Source organism: Lampetra fluviatilis, chromosome 22 (assembly GCF_964198595.1).
Source record: "Lampetra fluviatilis chromosome 22, kcLamFluv1.1, whole genome shotgun sequence".
In the NCBI taxonomy this organism is placed as follows: Eukaryota; Metazoa; Chordata; class Hyperoartia; order Petromyzontiformes; family Petromyzontidae; genus Lampetra; species Lampetra fluviatilis.
The window spans coordinates 3,497,724-3,518,256 of NC_136296.1; the positions used below are offsets into that span (position 1 = coordinate 3,497,724).

A 20,533-nucleotide genomic window follows, 5' to 3' on the forward strand; every position below is an offset into this window, starting at 1 on the left:
AAGGATCCATATACTCATTGGTCCTTTAGGTAAAGTCACGTAGGTGAAAATAATAATAAAAATGGAAATAAAAATGAATTTAGTTTTTTCATTTTTATTTCTATTATTATTTTTTTTTTTCACCTATGTGAATTTTAACCGAAAGAACTAAAGAGCATCACTCTTACTCCTCACACTAAAGTCTTTGTCCTGAAAGGGAGGCAACAGTGAAAGTAGTAAATATTCAACAAGCCTGGGAGGGCCCCGAGCTCTCGCCCAAACATCGGCAAACCCTGAGGGCTCGGGCCAAGGAATGAGAAGTGATCCCCTGTGCTGCCAAGGGGCAGTCACGCACCTGGGGTGGGGGGGGGTCAGACATTTGTGACGATGTGTGACGAGGGGGGGGGTGAGAAAATTGACGTCACATCAAAATGCGCAACTTTAAATAAATATAGGCAACACGTTCTACTTAATTAAATAGACTTTTTTAATAAATGTTTTCTCCTACAACATCAGAGTGCAGAGCCACATTAAATACGCACTACAATTACAATAGCTTAAAGCGATTTAAAGCATGTTTTATTTTCAAAATGGAAATATGGTTTGGGAGAGGGGCGGGGCAGAGTTTTGTGACGTCATATGAGGGGGGGAGTCTGACTTTTTGTGACGCCGTGTGACGAGGGGGGGGGGTCAAAATCGTTCAAAATCGCGTGACGTCATTTATGGACGGCCCCCAACCAGCACAGGGGACCCACCACAAGTTACGCGTCAGTGTGGGCAACCAACGGCACGGCACTGGCCAATCCCAAGTCCTACTCGTGGAGTAATACAACACATTCCTGCGGAGGGAGCTGGTAGGAACGTTGGGTTGCTCGGTCAATGGCCAGGGTCAACGGCGGCGTGGTGTATTCCGCAAATATGCCCGACTGTGAGGGCGGGCACAAGCCAGCGTGAGTAGGTTAAACGTTGAGTTTTATAAGGGCACCACGGGGTGACCAGCCCCTCCCGACCCAGCCCAACCCCTCCCACCCCCCACCCAGCCCCACCTTCCCCACCCAGCCCCTCCCACCCTCCCCACCCTGCCCTCCCCACCCTCCCCACCTAGCCCCACCTTCCCCACCCAGCCCCTGCCCACCCACCCTCCCCACCCAGCCCCTCCCTCCCCACCCAGCCCCTCGGACGGACGGACACAATAATCCCCTGTGGGCTGGTGTAACCAGGAGGTTCCTACCAGTACTATCAGAATCGGAATCTTTATTTGTACTGGAGGAATCCGATGAGCTACGAAGATTGTTTTTTGTTTCTTATTTCATCACAGATGTCCAGTAGTTTCGCGTTTGTCCTGTGGTTGGTCCAGTCGCACCTGACACTCGCTCGCAGAGCTGTAGATTAATGCTGGAATATTCGGGCGCTAATGAACGTCGCTCTTCACCTCGGGGATCTGGTGAGACAGAGAGTAGCAATAGCCAACACGTATATACCAAAACACAAATGCAACATTGCTACGCAAGAAACTTAATGGATAGAACATCAACAACCAGCCACTGATAAGATAGCTCCAAGTGGACATGAAAGCAATCACGATTATACTAATCACCATTAATGAGCACACAGACGTATCCGTGTGCGTTGTGACCAACGGCATCTAGCGGATTATTTTTTTTTTACGTGGAAAGATGTCGAAAAAAAAAACTCAGTGACAACCAACTCGGATACACACAGCAGCCAATGTTTGGGATCACGGTGACCTTGACTCAAAATAAGCTGATATTAATTAAGCAAAGCGAGAACCATTGAAAATTACACCCATTCAACAGCCAAGAATGTCTCAGGGAAAGCCAGCGCAACGGTGGAGTGAGGAGGCAGGGTCTTCAAATCAGCAACACGTACACAGGTTTCGCTGAAACAAAAGTGCAACGGCTTTTCGTCAATCCACTGGCTGACAAAGGGCATCAACCACCACGTGTTGTCAGAAACAGCTGGGATTGTTTGTATCTTTTTGTTGGTGTTATTGTTTCGTTTTTACCACGCTGTTCGATGCTGGTTGGTGAAGGCGGCGACCAGGGCCGGTTGGGGGAGACATTGCCCTCGACCCGAGTCTCCGAGAATGGAGATTCGGGTCGCTGGGTCCATAGCTGGAGGCGCTCACCACTTGGCGTCAGCCGCTCCACACCTGATTACAATGCACATATTCGATTTAAACTCGTAATGAAGTAGTAACTATTGGGCGTTGTGTTTACGTGACAAATCCCTTACTAATTGGCCGTGTCGGGTGGCGGACGGTTTAGACAACATTTATACTTACGCGATCTAACCCCCAAAAAACATTTATTATGAATAATATTGGTCGCGAAAGCCTCCGTGTTAGACCGATTGAAACTGTCCACAGAAACGTCCAAACACCCTGGTAGTTCGTTGAGGACTTGATATGCGATGTTGCGTGCAAAAAGCCGTCGTGTGTCATTGGCGTTTCTGCCCTGGCAAAACGTGGCATTTGCCTGTTAAAAAAAGAGACAAATTGTTTCGTCGAAAGAGTCAATTCACTTATAACGTATAGTACTCCACGAAATAATTAAAACCTCTCTAGCGAGTTTCAGTACGCAGTGGCCATTGTCACTCTGCGGGTCACGTGCAGATGCCCAATGTTGTTTTATTAATTTCCCAGAAATTGTTCTCATTTACTAATTCCTATTTATGAAAAAAAGAACTGATCCACATACCACACTGCAATTGAATGCTTGACTTTTGCATATTTGTGTTTTACCGGGGGAACACTGATTTGTCATGGTACAAAGGATTTTTTTTTACGTTTCCTCACAAATAAATCAATATATCCAAATCAGCGCAAGCCCCCCCCCCCATAAGCCACGACGAGGCTTCTGTGTGGCCACCCTGACTCCCTATCCCTCCCCGCTAACTGACGCCCCCTCTGAAAACAGACGCCGTTCCTCCCTCCAGCAGCGTTGCCGAGACTCTGATGCACCCTCTTCATCTCCTTATCTCTCTCCTGGCCCTCTGGCTCAAAGTTTCTCCGCTCCCTTTCAAGCCTTTCCCTCTGATTTTCCATTTCTTTCTCTTCTCTTTGCCCTTCTGTTTCATTTTTCCATTCATTACACCCTCGCGTGTACGTATGCATGTTGAACTTCTTTCGCACCGTACGTATTGAACCGTGATAATCGGAGGTGTGGGGGAAGGACAAAACGATAGACACAAAAAGCAGTTCTAGAGAAATCAATTTTAAAAGCGAATCTGAACGCGCTCAATGCAGTGACGGTCTCTGTTCGATCGCCAGTAGCCAAAAGCCGCTGCGGCAGCGGCCGGAGTTGGCGTGATGGTTTATGCCTCTTGGCGAGATCGGCAAGGTTCATTTGTGGCAAGCACTTTGTGTGTAATGAGTGCGACCTCGTAATGCATTCGTTTGGCAAGCAGAAGCCTTGTTCCTGTTCCCTTTCCTGTCCTGTGCCATGGGTAAAAAAGTGTTCTGATTTACATAACACTTTTTACGCATTATATATGTTTAGATTTTGGAAGGTAAGTACTTAAACAATCATGAAGTAGTCTTAATTTACAGTGTCAATTTAGTGGTGTAACTACCACGTTACTATGGCAGAGACAAGTCTATCTACAGCACAATGATGTAATACAACATGCATTATTTAGTTTATTTTATGTAAATTAATATAGCTCCTTGTTCCAATCTCGGACGATGATGATGAGGCCGAGTTCATCTCCCTGTTGCTAAAATGAGTTCCACCTTGTGGAAGCAGTACCTGTCCTCAGGGCCGGATTAAGGCATGGGCTGCACCCCAGGTGCCGCCAGAGATTAAGTGAAAAGTTATTTCACTCGTGAATGCTGAATTTTATTTGTTGTTAGCCTTGTAAAAATAAATTGTATTTTTTAAAACTTTTTTTCCTTTTTAATATATTACTGGGGGGCCTCACACAGTATCTGTCGCCCAGGAGCCTACACGATCTTAATCCGGCCCTGCCTGTCCTATGAAAATACTGGTCCCTAACAGAGTAATGTGGAATTTCCATCACTGTCGCAGGGCTGCACAAAGCAGAACGGCAGCTGGTGTCACCTCAATTTGAACGCGACTTGAGTCAAGTCCTGTACTCATGAACTAATTAGCGGACACTGCAATGTGTAGGTTCATTAAAACACGTGCTCTTGGTATCATAATTAAATTCCAGTTGTTTAAATGATAACCCTTTCCCGCGGCAAACGATGGGAATTGTGTGTTATATCTTATTGCGGATAATCCGACGTAACATGCACGGGGTGGCGCTACAAGACCGTTTAGTGACGAACGCTCAACTCGTGCCACAGAGACCGTGGAAGTGAACGATTGGGCTCGAAGGCATATCGCCCCCCCCACCCACCCCCCTTTTGGATGTTTAAATCAATGGAGCCATGCGATTGCGTGCCCGTACATAGCAGGCGCGGTTCGTGACGCCAGGGATGAACGAGTCCAGGCCATCAGGGCGTGGTGACGGCGCACTTTAATAATCCAGCGATCGCGATGTCTGTGAGCATCAAAACCCCACACTGGGCCTGCGATGTGGCAGGCCTGGAAGGCGATGATGGCACGGCATTGGGGGGTTGCTGAAACGAACCGAGATATATCCTGGCGTGGCAAGCAAACGCATCGATAAATACTCGACGAGGAATTGAGTATTTTACCAGAGCAGGGCCCTCCTCAAAGATAACGGAGCACTTGAAAGCTCAGTGAGACATTGCCCATTGATAAAAGTACGGAAATGTAAAAAACTAAAACGATACACCGTGCGTGTTTGGAAATTAACTGTGCACGGAAATATATACAGGGGCTAATGACCAAGGCAATCCGCATGCTATGAAGTGGGCATTGAAGATCAATGCAGTTAAAGTGTTTGATGGAACAAATGAGCAATTTGGATAATACGCAGTTTGGATATCAGCTCGTGATGAGTTATCAGTTGCAAAAAGAGTTGTTGACCTGATTGAACTCTCGCCTGGTTACGTGACACGATCTATTTATCATTATTATTGGTCCGTGTTCAGATGCAGTCACCTACACCCGTATCACATTAATGTGCTTCAATTATGGCTGACGATAATGTAATTGGTTGTCGCTGCAATGTCTACCTGGTTCAGAGCTAATGAGTCAAGATTGTTTGCGAACGCGTGCGATAACAATGCACCTTAGCCGGCCGATTCAGCATGCAGTGCGGTACGGGGTGATAACGCATTTCGAGCTCGTTTGATTATACTCGTGGAAACGTAGAGAGTTGCTCTCCATTGGCCCTACGAAATTGCCATCATCATCGTCAAGAGAAGCAAAGCTGTTTTAACCTCCCGAACGGCAGTCCCATTATAAGCGCATAACGCGCGGAATAATGGAACGCCGTGCGTTTTCCTTTTCAATTGGCGAATGGGGGTCGAGCGGTGGGCGAAGTGGTTAACGCAAAATGCGATTAAACGACCCGGCGTCCCATGAATTTGATTCCAGGCCACGGACGAACATCGGTGGCTGTTGGTAAACCTGGGCCACCACCTTCACCCCAACTCGTGCCGACAGGCTCGGCGTGGTGAAGTATGGTCAAGTATGGTCAAGTATGGTCAAGTATGGTCAAGTATGGTCAAGTATGGTGAAACAAAGCAACGACGATTACCGCGGCACGGCTGGGAGTTCGTCCAGCGATCGTTTGACAACGGGCGGTGGGAATTCTTACGTCTAACTCTTCGTCGCTGCTTTGTTTACGGCACACTTATGCACGTGATTATACGTGGCATGGACAAGCAATTTTAGGTCTTGGAGCAGTGATCTTAATTGCAAGGCTCGCGGGCCACTGATGGCCCTTTGGTGGCCTTGAGTGCGGCAACAGATTTGAAACATCACCGTGCTGCTGTCAAGCCCCAATGGTTTAAAATATGTGGCGGCCCTCACACACTAATGTAGACGAAAGTGGCCCCCCCTCTGATGAACTCTGATGGACTTAGACCCAAGTACAGTATATGAGTACGTAGCAGCTCTTAAGCCAAGAGTATATGAACTCAGCACCCACGTTTAAGACCGTCAGCGAGCAACTATAAGGTGCTGTAAATAATGGAGTTGGGGGAGGGGCGGTCAGGATCAAGGACGCCCGAACGCCTTTGTCTTCCTGGTCTTGATATTGACAATTCCAGGTACTCATTTTGGGCTGAGTCGATCAAGGTGAGGGTCGGGTCAGCTTGAAATGATTTCCATGTCATAGGCACACGCACACAGAAACAAAATCCACAACAGTTACAATCTGAGTACAACGTTTCGCCAGTAATTACAACTAGCATCATCAGGCGCATAGCCAGACATATATACAACACACCTGTGTGCTGAACTAGTAATGAATTGGCATGTTCTACTAACGTGTCAAACCTTACCAATTGGTTGTGTCGGGTGGTCGCGGGCTTAACGACACATTTAGATTTACGCCATCTAACCTCCCCCCCCCAAAAAAAAATAAACCACCCCCCCAACCCCCCCCCCCCTGTATTATGGATGATATTGGTCGCGAAAGCCTACGTGTTAAACTGACATTCTCATTTGTTCGTACTCACACACACACACCAATCTATACGCGGTCACGGCCGTGCTAATTCCGCACATTCCCGAAATTCGCATTCATCACACCGGGATACGCACACTCACAGACTAGATCATTCAGAGACGCATAGAACTGCCTTTGTGTTGTCTGTTGTCCTTCCCCCGCACCTCTGATTCGCACGGTTGGCTACGTGTCGTGCGAAAGAAGTTCAACGTACATACACATTTACACAACACCTACAAAATATGCAGATCCCCCGTTAAGCCTTAACAGGCAGTTTTGTGAGCGAGCAGCAGCTAAGAAGGCTGGATAGTCACACGAGGGAGTGGGTTGGCCAGCACAACGCCCGACCGCCTTTGTCTACCCACATCGTACCAGGTACTCGTTTGAGGCTGAGTCGATCTAGGGGAGGCCCAGAACCGGTGCAGATTATCATCACTGGTGTTGACCGTGAGCGGGAATCGAACTAGGGTAGCCGTGTTCATAGCGCAGCGCGCTAATCACTGCGCCACCACTCCTCACATACACAAATAGTACACAAGACAATATCCCCGTGTAGCCGTTACAGACGTATGTGACGAGAGCTGTTAGCGAGCACCTCAGGGCCAGCGAGGCACACGAGGTGATGGGTGGCCAGCACCATGCCGGGCAGCCTTTGTCTCACCATACTACTGCAGGTTTACATGAATCAGGTTCTTGTTTTAACACCGCTGAGTTCATCTCGGGGAGTCCCGGGGTCGTGTCCAGGTATCCACTCGCCACAGGATGCAAGCCGTGAACGGGTATCGAACTCATCGCGTGCGGCTGAATTCATAGCGCTGTGGGCTCACCGCCGTCCCCCGTATTCGATGCCAACTCGCGTGCGGTCATTGCGTACCACTCAAACCCCCCCACACAGCAAAGACCCCCGCGTCTCGCCTTGACAGGCGTTTGGGACAAGCGCTGTTAGCGAGCGCCTATAAAGGCCGAAACGGCACACGAGGGGGGGGGGGGGTGAGTGGCCAGAACCACGGCCGACCGCCTTTGTCTCCCTGCTGGCGATATTTGAACATTGATTTTGAGGCTGAGTCGACCTAGGGGAGGCCCAGCAACGTCGTGAGCTGGAATCGAACTCGTGTCGTCTGGGGTTTGTAGCGCGGCGCGCTGGGCTCTACACCAGCGCTCCCCGCCACGCAGCCGAACACACCACACACACAGCCCCCTCGCCACAAGCTCTGCCAGCGCCCCCCACCACCCATCCACAACTCTCTCCTCCCCCCTCTCCTCCTCATCGCAATGGTTCGTCCCATCATCCCCTTGCTGCACACAGGCGGGTTCTTCAGGAGGGGAGACACTCTCCGCTTGGCGTGCGTCCTGAGCGAACGGCCGAGGGAACTCCTCCTCCTCCCTTCCCTCCTCCTCCTCTCCTCATCACCAGCACATGAGCCACACGAGCCTGGAGCAAGGGCTCGCTGCCTATGGACGCTCTTTCAGCGCCAACACGAATGCGACGATTGCGACGACGACGATGATCACTGTGATGATGATGATGGTGGTGGTGACGATGATTATCGTCTTAAAGCGTTGCGTGGAGCGGGCTGCACGGACGAGGTCGCTGAAGAGAAGGATGAGACATCGTCACCTGCACAATTTCTGCCCAACGCAAACGCACCCCGGGCAGGCAACGACGGGAGCCCGGCTTCCACTTCTAGCGGAGATCGCCAGCGGCAGTAGCCACAGCAGCGGCTGCAGCAGCAGCAGTAATCTTATTCGTAGTAAGAGTAGTAATAGCGGCAGCAGGAGTAATGATATTGGCGGTGTAGGTGGGGACCTGAGGTTCGTCAAGCGCCGGCGAATGCACGCCTCGACCGCCCTGCACAGATCCTCACACCTCACCGCCGTCGTCATCCCGGGGGCTCTTACCGATGCGCCGTGGATGATGAGCATGATGATGGTGGTGATGATGAGGATGATGATGATGGTGGTGGCGGTGATGACGGGTAGCACCACGAAGAGTGGCACATCATTGGTGTCCCATCACACGAGGAAGCAACAACAGCAACAGCAGCAGCGGCGTCGGCGGCAGCAGCATATCAACTCTGTATTGATGCGGGACGGACACGGTCTCATAGGAGCCTTCGTGTGCCTCCTCTTCATATCGGCACCGGCGCTCGGTAAGCGAGTGATTGAGATGCGCATTCGCAGGGTTGGTGCCTTGTTGTTGGGTCGCGCGAGAATAACCACGCGCAAGTGACACGGGGACGCATCTGTATTAGTTGCGAGGCACTTTCACGTCCGCGTACGTCTTGTGTGCGTTGATCCGCGCGGTGCGTTCATAGCTTGCTTCGATACCCGGTCACGGCTATTGACAGCGGCACGCGGTATCTGAAGCTGTTCCCACTCAAAAAGTCGTGCACGATTGGCTGACTATACGTTGGTGTGGGCACATGTGAAAAAGAGCTTTACAGCTAATCGGATTCTTCCGGTACGATTACATATTCTTCTGTGATAGAGACAACATGAGGATAGTGATGATGATGATGACTCCAAAGGCGATCCAGCCTTAAATTAGTACCAGGTCCAAGTGTGCGAGCTTTATAGCACGGAGAGACAAAGGCGTCCGGGCGTGGTGCCGGCTTTAGTAGCCAGCTGCTAGGAAACAGAGATTTCTATGGGAGACGAAGAGGCTTTGTATTGTTTTGTGTTTGAGCTTGTGTCTGTATGTATGTTGACCTTCTTTCGCACCGTACGTAACCAACCGTGTTCATCGGAGGTGCGGACGTATGTGTGTCTGTATGTATGAATGTGTGTCTGTATGTATGTATGTGTGCGCTCCTGGCCTTCATAGGTGTTCGCTAACAGCACTTCCCCCAATTATGTCGTCTGTTAAAGGCTATATGGGGGATCTTTGTCTTTTTGTTTGTTTCGGCGAGTTAGTACGAGGGAGTGGTGGCGCAGTGGTTAACGCGCTGCGCTACGAACCCAGCGATCCAAGATTGATTCCTACTCACGACCAACATCGTTGACGATTATCTGAACCGATCCTGGGATTCCCCTAGGTCGACTCAGCCTCAATTATTGAGTGCCCCGTGTGATGCGTAAACATCGCCGCTCAGGAATAAAACGCATCCGGGCGTGGTGCTGGCCACCCACCCCCTCGTGTGCCGTGCCGGCTTTCATAGGTGCTCGCTAACAGCACTTGCCCCAACAGTCTGTTAAAGGCTACGCGGGGGATCTTTGTCTCTGTGTGCTCGTGCTGGTGCACGCTGTGGAATGCGCAATAGCCCGCGCGCTCTGTTCCCACGGGCTGCGATCGGCAGGCGATGTCTTGGAGCTCCGGGCGATGCGAGGTGCGTGCGTGTTTGTGAAAGTTGAACACGCATGTGCGCGCGCGTGTGCACACGCGCATAGCCTTACACAAGTACACGCAAAGACAGCGGTCCCCCCTGCCCCCCCCACGTAGACTGTTAACAGCACGTTGGGGTCGGTCAACGTCTGTGAGCGAGCGACCTATTATGGGGCCGGAATGGCGCACGAAGGTGATGGGTTGCCGTCTTTGTCTCCCCCGAGCGGCGATGTTGACACACCTTTGCCAAGTAGTCGGTTGAGTCGAGCCACACGGACACACGCGCAGACGATGCACGTGAAGTGCGCTCCGCACACTTCACGTGTGCACACGACGGTAGTGACACGGGTGCGCGCCTTGCTCGACAGCCCTGTGAGGCAGTGGTGGCCATTCCACATTGCTACGGCGGGGCCCCGGTTAAAAAAAGAAAGAAAAACACACAGCCGCTATGAATATCGCATGGCGCGTGTTGCGCATTGCACAGGCACGAGCCGATGCGCGCGTTGTGCGTGAATGAATTGACATGTTCGTGTCATTTAGACGGCATCCACACTGCGGAGATACCGTTTGAGAATGCTTACTGCTTTTAATAATTGATCTAATTGGCCATTGCTATATCCGCATCTCTTTTAACGAGGTCTCTGTAGACAAAATAGACACTTAAATGTCAATCGACACCCAGATGGGTGCTAATTAAATGACGTTTCATTGTAATCGCATCATTAAAAACGTGTGTATGTGTGTAGACACACACGCCTGTTATATTTTGTACGCAAGTTCACATTGTAATGTGATACGTACACTAGGATGTGAGCTTTCCGTATTCGCTTGCTCTTGCCTACATGTTACCGTACCCGATGGCGTAGGCACAGGTGCGCAGCGCAGTTTGCTTATTGCGCTACGACTACTACACGTGCGCCAGTGTGTGTGTGTGTCGTTATAAAGTGATTGTCTCATCATCGGCATGTTTGAAAGTGACCGCTCTGTATTGACCGAAGACGTCTGACATGTGCCACGCTCTTGTAGCGACGCACAAGACACCGGATATTTGGATATATTTGCGGCATGGGGCATTGCGATGGAGCCCATAAGCCAGGTGCGATCTCACCGACCTAACTCACGTCGTGTGATGCGGACCCATACGCGGTACGAATAGAGAGAGATTGAGAGGAGCGGTGGCGACAGTGCTTGCGAGCGCATCGCGAATATGAACCCTCGGCAGATCGCGAGTTGAATTGCCAGGCACGGATTTTAGCGTTGGTGGAAAGTCATCGGAACACCGCTCTCGGTGCCTCGCATATAGGCTGGGGATACAAAGACGGCCGGGCGTGGTGCTGTCCAAACAAAGATCCCCCTTATAGCCTTAGCAGGCTGTTGGAGCCAGTCCTGTTAGCGATGCACATATGAAGGCCGGCATGGGAAACACAAGTGTGGTTGGGCAACACCACGCCTGGCCGCCTTTGTCTCCCCAGTGGCGATGTTTACCACACACCGCACCAGGTACTCATTTGAGGCTGAGTCGACCTAGGGGAGACCCAGGACCTCGTTCAGATAATCGTCACTGATGGTCTTGGCCGTGAGCGGGAATCGAACTCGGGTCGCCGGGTTCGTAGCGCAGCGTAGCGCTGACCGCTCCACCACCGCTGTTCACACTCAGCACCCATCCCTTGGTCTTCATTGCTACTCGCCAACGGCGCGCACGCTTGCAGCAAAAATCTGCGCGGCTTAAACATGGGGTGAGTAGGGGGGGGGGGGGTCTCTGTCTTGTTTCTCTATACAGGCGAGGCTGGTGTACACCACGCACCGTTCTGATCAGAATCAGAATCTGTATTGACACCCGAGGAAGCGGGTGCGCTTTTAAAGGTTTTTTTCAATCTCACAGATGTCCACTTAGGGGCGGATCAAAACGTTCCAACGGCGAACAGTAACACAGACGCGATAGGACTGCGAGGTGCATCGGTCAGATAGCCTCTTCACTCGCGAACTCCGTGTTCGACGATTCTCGCTCAAAAAAAATCATCTCGGAGCTCATCGAAGAGAACGAAACTCATGGCCACCGGTTGTCTGCACGGGGCAAATCAACGAAAGGAATGTACCGATGCCTGTTTTTGGTTTGTTTTTGCTCTGAATTATAGACGACGTCCCTCCTGCCCGAGCGCGCAGTTGGGGTTACACGCAGCAGCGAGCGATCCCCCATTGATCAAAAGCAGACACGGGAGATGTCTCCGCGTTTAGCACCCCCCCCCCCCGCAGTGTATAGAGTAGCAGCCCCGCACCGCAATGTTGTTAGTTCATAGACTCGAGCACACATCATCATCACCACCATCACCATCATCATCACCACCACCACCATCATCATCACCACCACCATCATCATCATCACCACCACCATCATCACCACCATCACCACCATCATCATGATCATGCACCGACAACACGGAACGAGACGGTGCCGCAACCACAGCCGGATTCGTTCATGAGTACCGTGCGCCAACATTACAGCTTGGGACTTTGAACTTGACGTGGTCTTAAAGCGATGTGAATGTTTGGCTGTGAATAATAAATGTGCGTGTCGGGGAGGGGGGGCGGTAGTGTCACGGTTGGCGCACTGCGCTACGTGCCCAGCGAACCGAGTTCGATTCGAGCTCACGACCAATAACAGTGAGGAATAGCGGGACCGGTCATGAGCCTCGCCTAGATCGACTCAGCCTTAAACGTGAACGCTGATGGGAAGTGTGAACATCAGCACTCGGGAGACAAAGGCTGCCGCGCGTGATCCTTGCATCCCACTCCTTTGCGTGCCCTGCCGGGCTCAACAGTTGTTTGCTAACAGCACTCGTCCAAACATTATCTGTTAAAAGGCTATATAGGGGGGGAGGGGGTCTGCCTTGTTATCCACGCGCGCGTGTGAAATGCATGCGCTATACTGGGTGTTGGCGCAGTGGAGTTCGCAGACCGCGATACGAACTCGGTGATCTGAGTTCTCATATCGGGCCACGGATCTCGCGTCGGCGGCGAGTGCCATGCGAATCGCTTCTGGGTCTCCCCCTAGATCGGCCTCGCACGAGAAACCACCGTCAACTATCGATCAAGGTGCCGGCTCGAACGGGTTCTCGCTGAGAGCACGTGGGGGCTCCCCAAACAATAAACGCGACTCGGACGGCGACGCAAGCTCGGCGGTTAGCGCGCGGATAGCAACGGCCCGCCCTGATTAATACAGCCGGGGCTTTTCGTAAACGAACAAAAAAAACCCCGCGCCATCTGCTTAATTGGGAGTTAAAATTGTCACGCGACGTATTTGCAGGAGCAGGCTATTGTGCGCCCGGCTTTATGGTCTAAATGTTGCAGCAAATGCCTCAATTAGAATTATATACGGTATCAATGTAATATTTCCCTATGCTGGTAGGGACAGCTGCCACTGGGGGGGCCCTAGGCGAGACCACGTAGCAATCTGTTGGCAGACGACAGCGCTTGGGCAATGGCTGGCACTGGTCGCTGGCCTCCTCCCAATGTGTGCCTTTGGTTTCCTGCCCTGACGCGCGAGATAAGGCGAATGGGTCCCCCTCTCGAGAGGAGTCACCGTGCTGATGTTCCGATGCCATCATTACCCAGGTCATCCGTGCCCGATGGGGACTGTCCTTGTCTCTTGAGGTCTCACCTCGTCAGAGAAAACAAACTTGAAACGTGATTATATTGGACGTGTCTTTGTGAGCGTGGCTGTATGAGCGCACGTGAGCGCGTGTGCTGATGGGTATTTAGTCTCGTATATCGAGGTAATGAGGAATACCTTGGCTGCTCGTTTAAAGGGGGGCACTACACACTTATGCGTCGAGTATACAAAGACAATCCGCCGCTTTACTGGGAGTCAAGCGAGCACTGGGCAGAGATCATCTTCGTTGACGGATCTGATCCGTGGTAGAAAATCCACGCTCTCGAGGCGGGGAACATTCAAACCATGAATGGATCACCTGTTGACTTCCACGCACCAAGCGGTGCAGCCCCATCAGGCGATACTTATTTTACTCACCCCGGTGGGATGATGCTGATGATGATTTGCATGCCACTGAGTCGGTCCCTGAACTCCATTGGAACTCGTGGTCTCGAGGTTTGAAGCCAAGCTGCTGCTGCGACACGGGGCAGCCGCGATGGCCAAATGTTAGTTACCTAGCCAGGTTCGATCCCGACCCAGGCGCCTGTATATTTGGAGTTTGCGTGTTCTCCCCGTGGTCGCGTGGATTTGTCTCCGGGTCCTCCGGTTTTCCCTCCTCACTTCGAATCAACGTGGCGTTTCGAGTTATTTGGGGCTCTACGTTTCCACGTGATAAGCCACTTTGTTGAGCTATCATTTGTGATTGCCAGATCTTTTCCGAGAAAGATCTATATAGCTCAGTGGGCCTTACCTGCTAAACCAAATGAAAGAAGCCGCTATAAATCCCAGCCATACATTGGTACAGAGACAGAACTGAACAAAGCATCTCTCCCTCCCACGAAAAAATCGTGCGACAGTATCCATTTTAGCGGCCCTGGGAAGATGATTGTCTGAGACACCTCCAATCCCATGAAACTGAAAGTTGGCAGCACCTCATTACCGTATTAACATAGCCGGAATGATAATAGTTGTTACGAGGTCAGGGAGAGGAATTCCACGTGGGAATTCCACACGACTACAGCGGGGTGAGTCTATCCACAGGGCGACCAATGTGTAACAGTATGCGGGCTCTAATAGTCGAGTCCGAGATAGTCTGCACTGTAGCAATATCTCAGCTTGGTTGAAACTCGGATTTAAAGTAAGGATCAGGCGCCGCCAGTGACCATCAAGCACCATGGTACGAGACCAGTAGTGGAAATTCCACCTTCCTATTACAGGAACTGGTCAGTCCACCGAGGCAGCCAGCCAATTGTCAGTGATGTATAATATGTAAGTCACAGGTCCGCCCAGGGTGCTGTTGCGTGCTTGCGCTCTGTACCACGGGGGGGGGGGGGGGGGGCGGTGGCGCAGTGGGTTAGCGGACCCGGCCACACGAGTTCACTGCCCGCTCACGAGCAAGAACAGTGTCGAATATCTGAGTCGGTCCAGGGACTCCCCTAGGTCGACTCAGCCTTAAAAGGAGTACACAGCGCTGCGCGTCAGCATCAGCAACGGGGAGACAAAGGCGGCCGGCCGTGTGCTGTTAACCACCGCCCCACTCACTCGCGAGCCGTGGCCGCTTATACGCACGAGGGGTGCTCGCTAACGGCGCCTGCCCCCGACGCTGTTGAAGGCTAGACGGGGGATCTCTGTCTTTGCTCTGTGCCGTGGAGGCTTCGGGCGGTGCCGGGCGGAGAGCGCACGGGAGGCGCTCTCCGCTGTGTCCGCGCCTCGGAATAAACTTCCTCGGCACGTCCGCTCCGAGTGAAATACGAGACAAATGGCCCATTATGCAGGCGGGCCACTCGCATGCGACGCGATCGCTTGTGTGCCCCTGCGACTGTGCGCGCGCGTCAATGCACGCGTGCGTGTGTGTGTGTCTGTGCGTGGTGGGTCAACGTGGTGGAGCGGTGGCGTAGCGGTTAGCGCTATGCACGTGGCCACCCGAGTTCGATTCCCGCTCACGGCCAACACCGGTGACGATTATCTGAACCGTGCCTGGGCTTTCCCGAGGTCGACTCAGCCTCACAATGACTACCTGGTGCGGTGTGTTCTAAACATCGCCAGTAGGAAGGCAAAGGCGGGCGGGTGTGGTGCTGGCCACCCACCCCCTCGTGTGCCGTTCCGGCCATCATAGGTGCTCGATTACAGCACTTGCCCCGACAGTCTGTTAAGGCTACACGGGGATCTTTGTATTTGTGTGTCAATGTGTTGTGGGGAGCGGTAGTGCAGCGGTGTCCGCCCTGCGCTACAAAACCCGGCGACCCGAGTTCGATTCCTGCTAACAGCTGATTATCTGAACCGATCCTGGACCTCCCCTAGGACGACTCAGTCTCAAATGAGTACCTGCTGTGGTGTGTAAACATCACCACTGGGGATACAAAGGGGGTTCAGCGTGGTGCTGGCCACCCACCCCTTTGACCACCATTCATAGGTGCTCGCGAACAGCACTTGCCCCACACGTTTACTCAGCCTGTACGGGGGACCTTTGTTTTGTGTGTCAAACTGATTCCATGTGCACTCTCTTGATGCCTCTGAGTGTGATTGTCTATCGTACTGTTTGTGTGTCGATATTAGTGTACGGTACGCGATTTTGCGCTAATTTAGGATTGTTTGTAAATTATATCTTAAATTTCCTTTTGTCCGTTAAAAAATAAGATTCATGTTACTGTATTTACTTTACAGTAACATGAACACGTGTTGAATTCTCAGTGTGTTCTCACCTAAATAGATGTTATGACAGACTGTGTATCTGCGTGTGATTGAATGTCTGTGAATGCATAGCTTTGTGAATGCGTTACGGGGGTGACTTGTATTTGCAGTGGAAAGCGCACGACGCTGAGAACCCGGCGACCCAAGTTCAATTTCGGCTCACGACCAAATATTAGTGGCGAATATCTGAGGTTATGAGTGTCCCCGAGGTCGAGGCAGTCTTAAATGAGTGCCTGCTGCGGTTTGTAAACATCAGCGATGGGGGAGACAAAGGCGGCCAGGCGTGGTGCTGGCCCCCAACCCTTCGTGTTCCGTTCCATCCTTCAAAGGTGCTCGCCAACAACACTTTCCCCGACAGCCTGGCATTGGCTATACGGGTGATCATCTTTTATCTGATTACGGTGTTTGTGTGGATGTGACCGTGTTCGCAAGTGGTGTGGCGGTGCGAGTGTGTTGCCAAAGCGTGGGCGCAACACAGGACACCGCGCGTACGCGGACGTGTTTGCATCTCGAGTTTTATTCCGAGCAGCGGCTACTGTCAGTGGCGTGTGACGTCTCAGCATGTTTTCGTGCCATGTCGGTCAATTTGAGCCCTAGCATTGGTCGTGCTTTGTCAACATCGGCCATTTGGGCAGACAAAGGTGAGCTGAGCCTGCGATGCCAGCCCTTAAGGGATGCTCGCAAAAATAGCACGTGTCCCAGTAATTCAGTACAGCGAAGTGGGGAGACCTTGATATGCGTGCGTGCATGCGCGCGCGCGACCATCATTACGCTGCTGTGTGTGACAGAGTGTGTCAGACTGACGGTGTGAGTGAGCGAGTGTGGGCTGATTTGTGTGGGTGAGGGGGGGGGCGAGACAGTGGTGTGTGTGTGCACAAACCACTGAGCTGGACACAAGACAAACACAAACCGTGGCTTGCTGAAGATCATCCTGGCGTGGGGATGTACAATCGGGCGTGCCACCGTGGCGAGATGTTAACTACTTCGCCTGGTATGCAGGAGGTCGTGGGTTCGATCCCGATGCTGACGTCTGCTGTATATTTGGCGTTTGCGGTGTCTCTCTCCCCATGGTTGAGTGGATTTTTATTCCGGTCGTCAGGTTTTCTTCTCCACATTCAGAAACACGCGTTTAGAGATATGGGGCTGCGATACATTTCCACGTGATAAGCCGCTTCGTTGAGCTATCATTTGTGGCCTCGTCTCTTCTGAAAACAGAGCTGCATAGCTCAGTGGGCCTTACCTGGTAAAAATGAAATAAAAAAAATAGTTTTAATTGAGTTAGGGGTAGGAATATGGTTTAACCATGGTTAACGGAATGCATGTAGGGTTGTTGATGTGACGAGTGTTCGTGTGAAGTACTGTATTCGTAGCAGTGCAAGTTGCATCGAGCATATCGGCACAAGGCAGGGAGGAAAGTAGAAACAACAAGTGACGAAATGTGCAGTGGACACCTACAGGCTACCTGCCGATGGACCATCGTGATGATGATGATGATGAAGGTGCATAAGTTTAAGTTGATGTTGTCGAATCCAGGTGCTTACTCGAGAGATCAGGATAGTCTCATTGGCAAGAGGTGACCTAGTGACACAAATGATGCTGTTATTAGGGAATTAATTTCAACCCTAACGATTTTAGCGGTCGTCTGCCGATGTTTGAACCCATACGTCGCCTAATGATTTCAAAGGCTAATTGTACCGCTTTGCAAAAAAATAAACATTCGGGGCAAACAAAACGAATCAGTGCAATTTTTGTTTTGGAAATTCGCATGTGGGGGAAAAAATGGGTAGCGTTCCACATTAATTCAGTGGGGCTTGGCAAACGAGTAGGGCTACTCAGCGGATGCTATATATTTCACGGCAGAATAGGGGGAGACATTTGGAAATTCTGAATTGTTTATGGTACGACGGGTACTGCATTGCAGCTGTCACGAGCAAGAGGGGGTTGCGACTGATGGGGCACGTGTGCAGGGTGATGGAGCGTCAGTCTACCAAGACGGGCATTGGAGAGCAACCCTCACCGTCGCCACCCTCCCCCACCCCCCAAGTGCCAGCGACCAAGGGGAAGACCTGCAGCCACGTGGTGGTAGACTTTGAGGGCAGAGCCTGGAGGTGCGGGCCTGTCGACTGTGTCCGTGTCATTTTGACAGAAGCGCTAGAGAGGTGGCGAGGTGTGGTGGTCAACGGCGGCACTGGCCGTGATGGCATCCGAAATATCGATGAAGCCTCGACGGCGGATCTGAACAAAAACTGAAGTCGCAATCCTATTGCCGGGCGTTTTACTTTACCGAGTCGGTTTTTTGTTTTGCTACCCGCAAGCTATTTCTGTGTTGTGTGTGTGCGTGCGCGCGTGTGGACGTGACTATACTCAGAGCGAGAGAGAGCGTGGGAGAGAGGATACAAGGGGGGGGGGGAGGCAAGGGGTAGCAGAGAAACAAAAAGAAGAGGATGGTGAGGGGGAGAAGAGATTGACCAATGGGGTGGGAGTGGAGGACTTTCACAACGTGGATTGGGACGCCTCTGGAATGGACAGAAATTCCTTGCTCAAGAACTATTGCCTTTCTCTTCTGCTAACAATTTCACAGCCTGCCATGACAATTGTCCTCTATGTTATTAATAATGTCCTCAGTAACCCGGCATATCATAATAATGTTCGCTATCATGAACATTCCTCTCTTCCACAACCTGCATTTCAGTGCTGTGTAGAATTGCAAAATGAACCTGTTTTCCACACTCCGTAAATTAACAATGTGCATAGAAACTCCAATCATCTGTCGGCCCAAACCGATGAATGGGAACTGTTGGTTATGTCTCGCTGTATTTTGCTTCCAGTATCGTCTCCTTTTATCACGGATAAGGGGGACAAAACCGCACAAGTGGTTTCCGCCGGTGCAAAGGCAATCCCCATTGTCCATCCCAGAAGCGGTAACCACGGGTGGCTAAATGCATCTCTGCTCTCCGCATTGTTGCAGATAGGAGTCAGTGGCAAAGTCGTCCTCATATCCGTGGATAAGAAGATTGGACTCGATGTGGTTTCAGCAGACACACAGACTTCACCCCTATCAATCTGCTTAATTTCGCGCGTGAGAAGAGCAGCCGTACAGAAAACGCATCCTGTCATTCACTTTTATTAACGATACTTTGTGCCGTGAACACGAGTATATTTTTCTTGTTGCAGATGATGAAAAGTCCCGTCACCCATGACTTTGCTCATCTGCCAAACAACGTACCAACGTGGATAACAGGCGGTGCCCGATGCTGCGCGTTGCATTGTAAAAATCAGTTCTGCTTCAGTGTGGATTTTAGTAAAGATGTTACCATATATACGCGCGCGCTTATTTAAAAGTGCATCGCTTCAGTTTAGCGGATGGTTCGGCCCATCAGAACCAGCTCAGTATTCATCTTCTTGGTTCTTTCGGTAAAGTCACGTAGAATGGAAATAATAAAGTAATACAAATAAAACATAATAAAATTATATTATATAATTTTATTATGTTTTATTTTTATTATTTTATTATTTCCATTCTACGTGACCTTACCGAAAGAACCAAGAAGATAAATCCCTGCAGTCACGAAAGCTTTAAATCAAAATTCAGCTCAGTATTCTTACCTCGCCTTCGTGGCGTAATCCAGAAGGGGGGTTGCGAGCCACTGCGTGCCAGCAACATCGAGTCGGGGGTGGTTTCCCCGCGACTCGGTCGCACAGCGTGTCGTTTGGTGTTCACGTGCGCTCGCTGGCCATTGCAGGGAGCAAGGCAACGCGTGCAGCGTTCAGATTTGGTTAGGGGGCCGTCCATAAATTACGTCACGCGATTTTGGACGATTTTAGACCCCTCGTCACACGGCGTCACAAAAAGTCAGAGCCCCCCTCAAATATGACGTCATAAAGCTTTGCCCCCCCCCCCCAAAAGAAAATACATATTTCCATTTTGAAAATAAAACATGCTTCAAATCGCTTTAAATTATTGTCATTGTAGTGCATATTTAATGTGGCGCTGCACTCTGATGTTGTAGGAGTGTTGTTATAACAATTCTATACTTATTTAAAGTTGCGCATTTTTATGTGATGTCGCATTTCTCAAACCTGCATTGTCTTTGATGCATAAATTATCAGAGTATTGTTTTTTGTTTGCATTTGACTGCAAGTAGTGTGGTTAATGTAAGCATGATTCCTTGCAAAAGGTGTCAGTTTTGTTGCCAGAAAAAAGGGTAAAAACCCTATTAGTATATTTTGGTACTGGCAAAGGAGGTCCCATGATGTAGCTGCTCGCCCCGAGCTCTCATTACTGTGTTAGTGCGTTGTCTTTGAACTGTGCGCCTTTTGGC

At 50.9% G+C, this 20,533-nt stretch overlaps 1 protein-coding gene across 3 annotated transcripts in view; it reads left to right on the forward strand.

Moving 5' to 3' along the window:
• The first annotated feature begins 7,899 nt into the window (after window positions 1–7,899).
• LOC144938460 (CUB and sushi domain-containing protein 3-like) overlaps window positions 7,900–20,533 on the forward strand; it is a 683,443-nt gene continuing 670,809 nt past the window's right edge. For all 3 annotated transcript variants that reach the window (XM_078866283.1, XM_078866284.1, XM_078866285.1), the window contains exon 1: window positions 7,900–8,699. In XM_078866283.1, coding sequence (XP_078722409.1) covers window positions 7,967–8,699 — 733 coding nt within the window. In that variant the 5' untranslated portion in view covers window positions 7,900–7,966. The remainder of the gene's footprint in view (window positions 8,700–20,533) is intronic.